Genomic DNA, 7251 nt, shown 5'->3' on the forward strand with positions numbered 1-7251 from the left:
CCTCCCACCTTTTTTCTTTAACTTTGGTTTTGTTAAAGCTCTTTTGTTTTAATTAGGCTTTTGCTTTTGGCCAAACATCACTTTGCCACACAAACTCATTTGAATCAACATTATTTGAAAATTAGCACCATTCCAAAAACACCTCTCTCCTAACATACTTGTAGGAAAATATACTCAAAATTATAATATTAACTAATCATTTTGATGAAAAGTGTGTCAAAGACTATTTAACTTTATTATTATTATTATTATAATGAAGAGATCACCTACTACTTGTATAATAATTAGTGAAAATGATGTACCACTAGTCATTATTATATATATTATTAGTATATATTTAACTATTTATACTTTTGTTGCATATACCTAGTTATAGGGAACAACAATATATAATATTTTATCATCAAAGACTCCAAATTTCACTCTTCTTCTTCTGCTATTATGTGCCCTTAAAGCTTTATAACTTTGCCATATTTATTTTCTGAGGGCCTAGAATAGATGAATAAAAAGTCTTCATACAAAAGCCATATCAGATATTGCAGCACAAATTAAGGTTAGCTGGGCTTGATTTTGAGTTCTTCATTTTATTTTCAAAGGTTTTTGCATTCTTCTCCATCTTGTGCTAGATTCTGTGTTATTACTTGTTCTTGAAAATATATATTAATATTCAGAAGTAATTCTCCAAAATATATTTTGATTTTATGTTATAGCTAAATTACTGGCCATAAAAGTTTTACAGTTATCTATTTATTAGTTATTTTATTGCAATAAAATAGATTAAAGTATATGTTTTATTAACTTTATTCACACCATCTCAATCTCAAGCAATATTGGAGTTATTTAAAAAAATATGTATAAATGTTCTTATTAACGTTAAACTGTGTTTGGTAAAACAGAGATTATGAATGAATATTATTAAATACATTCTTTGTTACTAAAAAGTTGAAAGTAGTCTTAAGAAAATTATGTTGTTTGTTTGGGTATGAAAAGAATGTGGAAGGAAATCAGAAAATGGTTTATTTGTATATAATTACTATTCTTTGGTTTTTATTTTTATAGAAATAATGTTAAGGGTGGTTTTGTAAATCTCAATAAAAGTATGGGTGTATACATATTTGGACTTCGTATTTTGTATGATTGCTTGTTTAGACAAATTACTTTTTGGACACTTTGTTTTGTAAAATGGTTCAAATAGAACTCTAAGACCGATTTTGATGAAAAAAAATGAATATAACAATACAAATATTAGGCAGAGTGATTGTGCTATTGTTCTGAATTTTTAGATTAGTGAATTATTTGTGATTTTAGTTTAAAATACTTTGACCAAAATCGGATTTAGGGTTTTATTTGAACTATTTTACAAAATACAAAGTCAAAAAAATAATTTGTCCGAGCATAGATTAAAAAATAGTATAAACCCTAAAAGTATACCTAGGTGGACACTTTTATTTGCAACTCTACTAGTATATATAATATAATATATTCTATTATTTCACCATTGCTAAAGTCCATCCACTAACCAAATTAAAAAGAGAGAAAGCTCTTTGAGAGATTCCTCCTAGACAACACCAATAATCATTCTTAATTACAAGTGGCCAATTTTTAAGTATTAAATAGTTTCATTGATTGAGCATAGAATGGTGCTAATTACATGGTTGTTTGCACATGAAACATGATTAATTATGACTCAAGAACATGGAGAAGAAAACAATCAACTTCTTGAAAGGAATATTTGTGGTGAATTTGATTTGGTGGATGGCTAAGACTACAGAAGCAAAGTACCACAAATACAAAGACCCAAAACAACCCACAAATGTAAGAGTAAAAGACTTAGTGGATCAAATGACTTTGGAGGAAAAGATAGGCCAAATGGTGCAGATTGAACGCCTTGTTGCCACACCTGAGGTGGTGAACAAGTATTTCATTGGTAAATAAATGTAAACAATTTCTTCTTTTCTTAGATTGAAAGCAAAGTTTCAATGAGTTGATGATGAACTTGTTTGGAATTTCAGGTAGTTTGCTAAGTGGGGGAGGAAGTGTTCCAACTCCAAAAGCAACCCCAGAAGAATGGATTGATATGGTGAATGAATTCCAAAAGGGGTCTTTATCAACAAGGCTTGGGATTCCAATGATTTATGGGATTGATGCTGTTCATGGCAACAACAATGTCTACAATGCAACCATTTTTCCACACAATGTTGGCTTAGGTGCTACTAGGCAAGTATTTTTTACAATATTCTTAAAGGGTCTCTTGGAAAAATGAAGGTCGTTCTGCATTTCGGTTTAATTTTGATAATTTTTTGTGAAATGGTTTCTTTCCGACACTCCAGACAACCGGTCGAAATTTTAGACAAAAGTCATTTTGCAAAAAATTATCAAAATTAGGCCAGCGTGCAAAATGAATTAAAAAAAAACGTTCATTTTCACCGATTGCTCTATTCTCAAATTGGTTTTGTCATGATAGTAATGATAGTCAATAACAATTCTTGGTGTCATCATCAATCCAATCAATTAGGGACCCTGCACTTGTGAAGAAGATTGGTGCTGCAACTGCACTTGAAGCTAGGGCAACAGGCATTCCATATGTTTTTGCTCCTTGTATAGCGGTAGGGTAACCAAGTTCAATTCTAGAGTCTAAATTAGACACACAATCAAATCAAATATAAATTTTATCAAAACATTGAACACACTCGCTAATATGGATAGGTCATGCAAAACTCATTGTGTAGTTTCATTTATTGCAGTTAACTACTTATGTAAAAAAAATTGACGGAAAAAACACCTAAATAGTAGATTTCATTGCAGCGAGCTACTTGTGTAAAAAAACTTGCATCAAAAATACCTAAATAGTAGATTTTGTTACTCCGTAACTCCTTGAGTACCAATTAATTATTTTTACCTTTGCTGTCAATTTTTTTTACACAGGTAGTTATCTGCAACAAATACTACTACTTATATACTTTTACCGTCAATTTTTTTACATAGGTAGTTAATTGCAATGCAATAAACAAACTACACGAAGAGTTTAGCTGCAATTATCCCTACTAGTGTGGTATCCAAGATTATATGCCCTTTAAGTAGTGATCTTATTATGCCTATACAGGTTTGTAGGGATCCTAGATGGGGTCGTTGTTATGAAAGCTATAGTGAAGATCCCATGATTGTTCAAGCAATGACTGAAATTATACCTGGATTGCAAGGAGATATACCTCCTAACTCTCCTAAGGGGGTTCCCTTTGTAGCAGCAAAGTAAGAATTTATTATGCAAATATTTCATTTCTAAATACGAGCACTTTCAATAGATAAGGTAAAATGTCTTATTCTTTATAATACAGAGAAAAAATGGTTAAATAGTCTTCCAATGGGTGACGTGAACTTATATGTTTTTTACCTAAATAAATATTATTTCTCTATATGTAGTGAAACACTATTCATCAAGCTATAAATATTTTATTATTTTTTTATAAACTTTTGTATATATATATATAGGTGTGATACTATTATATTTAATTATTTTATTTCTTACAATGAATAAAATATTTTAAAAATATATAATATTTAAATGATATTAAGAAAAAATAGAGAAATTGACGTATGGTATAATATAAAAGTTTGAGTTAAATTATAAAAAAATATGTTTTGGTAATGTATTTTGTAATAAAAAGTAGAGCAACGATTGAGAGTGCTCTTAGTCTTAACTCTCTACTTTGTTGTTGCTAGTAAAAAAAAGGTAGCAGCTTGTGCAAAACACTTTGTTGGTGATGGAGGAACAACCAAAGGCATAAATGAATATGACACTGTGATTAGCAAAGATGAATTGCTTGACATTCACATGCCTGCTTACTATGATTCAATCTCCAAAGGTGTGGCAACAGTCATGGTATCTTACTCGAGTTGGAACAGCATTAAGATGCACGCTAACCGCGATCTTATCACTGGTTACCTCAAGAACACTCTCAAATTCCAAGTAAAGTTCGTATTTCTATGTTGTTTTAACTTAATCATCGAAACAAAAAATTTTAGATTGTGTTTGACTCCTTAACTAAAAAAAATTGTTTTTTGTTTTTAAAACATAAAAGCTGTTTTTTGAAAGTAAGTTTGGATGTTTGGCATTGTTTTCAGAAAACAAGTTTTAAAAACAAAGTTACAAATAACCGAAAATTTTGAGAACAAAAAAAAATTGTTATTAGTTAATTTATATCTTTCATTATTTCTTTCTCATCACATCCCATATCCTCATTTTCTTTCTCCTCATTTTTTCTATCTCTTCATTTTCTCTCTTATCACTTTATTTTTTTATTGCATAAATTTATCTTTTTTCAATTTTTCTTCCTCGAAACTTCTCTCCTTATTTTTCATAACTTTTTCTTTCACATTACTTCATATCATTATTTATTACAAACTTTTAAAAGATTTTTCTCTTCGTAAATATATTTATTAATTTTTTATTTAAGATTTTAAAAAAAAAAAAAAACTAAAAAAATTATTTTTAGAAAACATTAACCAAACGTACATATTTTTTCGAAAACAACAAAAATTATTTTCTGTTCTCATTTCTGAAAGCACAATTTTGAAAACAAAAAACAGAAAACAATACCAAACAGACGCTTAATCTCTCTTAGAATTGTTCCAGGGTTTTGTCATCTCAGATTGGGAAGGTATTGATAGGATTACCAATCCTCCTCATGCTAACTATTCATACTCCATTGAAGCAAGCATTACTGCTGGCATTGACATGGTTAGTCACTCTCATTCTATTGATTTTTGCTTCCTCATATCTTTCAAATCACTTTTGTAATAAGCTCACCTAATATATTTATCTACATTTTATACAGGTAATGCTACCAAGAACATACATAGAATTCATTGATGGTCTAACCTTCCAAGTTAAAAATAAGATTATTCCCATGAGCAGAATTGATGATGCTGTAGAAAGGATCTTGAGGGTTAAGTTCACAATGGGTCTATTTGAGAATCCATTTGCTGATCGCAACCTAGTCAATGAGCTTGGTAGTCAGGTTTGATCCTGAAATTGAAATATTTTCAAAACACATTATCATATTCATAAAAGTTTTATGTTATGATACTGAGTTTTTCTTTTATAGGAGCACAGAGAATTGGCTAGGGAAGCAGTGAGAAAATCACTAGTGTTACTTAAAAATGGAGAATCTACTAACAAGCCATTGATTCCCCTACCCAAGAAGGCAAAGAAAATTCTAGTTGCAGGTACTCATGCTCACAATTTGGGATATCAGTGTGGTGGTTGGACCATAGAGTGGCTTGGACTAAGTGGAAACAATCTCACAATTGGTACCAATCTCTAAGTTTCTTTATTTTCTACCAACGGTTAGAATTCTTGAACACTCGTATAACATGCAATTTTAATATTCAATTCCATAAGAAAATATGTTACTACAAGTGCTTAACCATGAAATCTTAAATCGAAAGAAAACCTCGATGATTCAAAGAGAAAAAGAGTAGAAATAACGGAAGTGTACCTTAATCCATTATTAGAGATAGCCTTCGGTTAATAATCTTCAAAAAATACAAGACAAAATTCTCTCTTATTTTCTCTCTTCGTTTACTAGTTTACTACTTGAGATACCTACACATTAAACTCATTACACTTTAATACCCAATGACCTAATTACCAGAACGATCACTTTACGTAGGTCAGCTTAAAATAACAATACACACTAATACATACGAGCCCATATTGAGGATTTTAATCCAACACTACCAACTCGAACCTAACAACATCATTGTTTTTTGTCCTCTATCAAGGTACAACGATTCTCACAGCTATAAAAGACACTGTTGATCCTGAAATTGAAGTTGTGTACAAGGAAAACCCTAGTGCAGAATATGTCAAGTTGAGTGAATTCTCTTATGCTATAGTTGTAGTAGGAGAACATCCATATGTAGAGACACCTGGGGACAACTTGAACAAGACAAAGTTCTCTCTTATTTTCTATCTTGATGGGAAGAAGAGAATACTGTCATCTCTTGTTTCTTGGGGGGACCACTACCAATATATAGAAACTCATGACATCTTAATACCCAATGACCCAATTACCAGAACAATCACTTTACGTAGGTCAACCTTAAAATAACAAAACACACTAATACATACGAGCCCATATTGAGGATTTTAATCCAACACTACCAACTCGAACCTAACAACATCATTGTTTTTTGTCCTCTATCAAGGTACAACGATTCTCACAGCTATAAAAGATACTGTTCATCCCGAAACTAAAGTTGTGTACAAGGAAAACCCTAGTGCTGAATTTGTCAAACTGAGTGAATTCTCTTATGCTATAGTTGTAGTAGGAGAACATCCATATGCAGAGACACCTGGGGACAACTTGAACTTGACAATACCTGAACCTGGTCCAACTACCATTTCAAATGTTTGTGGAGCTGTGACATGTGTGGCTGTACTCATCACAGGTCGCCCTGTTGTGATTCAACCTTATATTTCAGTAATAGATGCTCTTGTAGCTGCATGGCTTCCTGGAACTGAAGGCCAAGGAGTTGCTGATGTTTTGTTTGGAGATTATGGTTTCACTGGAAAGCTTCCTAGAACTTGGTTCAAGACTGTAGAGCAACTCCCCATGAACTATGGAGATTCCTATTATGATCCACTCTTCTCTTTTGGATTTGGCCTCACTACACAACCTGCCAAGGTCCCATTAATTGGTCATGCTGAAAATTTCTCTAGTCAAATTGTGAAAATGTGATATAGATTTTGAAATAAACTCTATCTAATAAATTTGCATTTTATTTTGATGAAGTGGAAGTGGAAGTGGAACTGGACTAATAAAGGTCATGTTGGTAATTACACTGCCAGATTTAATCACTTTATGTAAGAATCTCAACAAAGTAATTGCTAGATCACCTAATAAGTTTTCAAGTAGTGCATGATTTTCTTCTTATCTTATCAGTAATCTCATGATTTGTTCAATGAATAAGATATTTTCCATAATAATTTTTATTGGACAGTATTTTTCTTTATATACATATGTTCAACTTGGAACACAAATTATACTAAAATCTTTACTATGGATGAATAAGAAAAATAATATTTTATGGTCATAGATATAGTACTACTACAACTTTCCTAAGATCAAATTCCTTGTCCACTGTTATATAAATATATATATAAATGAAAAATTTATACCAACTCATTTTTTTATTTTTTATACCATGATGGATATAGTAGTTATATTAGCATCTACTCATTTTCAA

The 7251-nt window shown here is 31.0% G+C and overlaps 1 protein-coding gene across 2 annotated transcripts; it reads left to right on the forward strand.

The window, feature by feature from the left end:
• The first annotated feature begins 423 nt into the window (after positions 1-423).
• Positions 424-6844, forward strand: LOC133801615 (uncharacterized). 2 transcript variants are annotated; one of them, XM_062239860.1, is made up of 10 exons: positions 424-553; positions 1693-1927; positions 2013-2217; positions 2516-2606; positions 3104-3249; positions 3721-3967; positions 4634-4738; positions 4836-5018; positions 5106-5310; positions 6211-6844. In XM_062239860.1, the coding sequence occupies exons 2-10, from the start codon at positions 1696-1698 to the stop codon at positions 6741-6743; spliced, it is 1947 nt and encodes a 648-aa protein (XP_062095844.1). In that variant the 5' UTR covers positions 424-553; positions 1693-1695; the 3' UTR covers positions 6744-6844. The 2 variants fall into 2 exon arrangements, with proteins under 2 accessions (XP_062095844.1, XP_062095845.1); XM_062239861.1 differs by lacking the exon at positions 6211-6844 and adding an exon at positions 5785-6198.
• Positions 6845-7251: the final 407 nt, after the last annotated feature.

The sequence above is a fragment of the Humulus lupulus genome, chromosome 9 (genome assembly GCF_963169125.1).
Source record: "Humulus lupulus chromosome 9, drHumLupu1.1, whole genome shotgun sequence".
NCBI classification, from domain to species: Eukaryota; Viridiplantae; Streptophyta; class Magnoliopsida; order Rosales; family Cannabaceae; genus Humulus; species Humulus lupulus.

What these genes read in the sequence shown, in the direction of transcription:
- LOC133801615 (XM_062239860.1), top strand. Translation starts at nt 1,696, where the DNA reads ATGGAGAAGAAAACAATCAACTTCTTGAAAGGAATATTTGTGGTGAAT. An exon ending in TCAATGAGCTTGGTAGTCAG is followed by an intron (nt 5,019 to 5,105) that starts GTTTGATCCTGA and finishes TTTCTTTTATAG; the next exon opens with GAGCACAGAGAATTGGCTAG. An exon ending in TGGAAACAATCTCACAATTG is followed by an intron (nt 5,311 to 6,210) that starts GTACCAATCTCT and finishes TCCTCTATCAAG; the next exon opens with GTACAACGATTCTCACAGCT.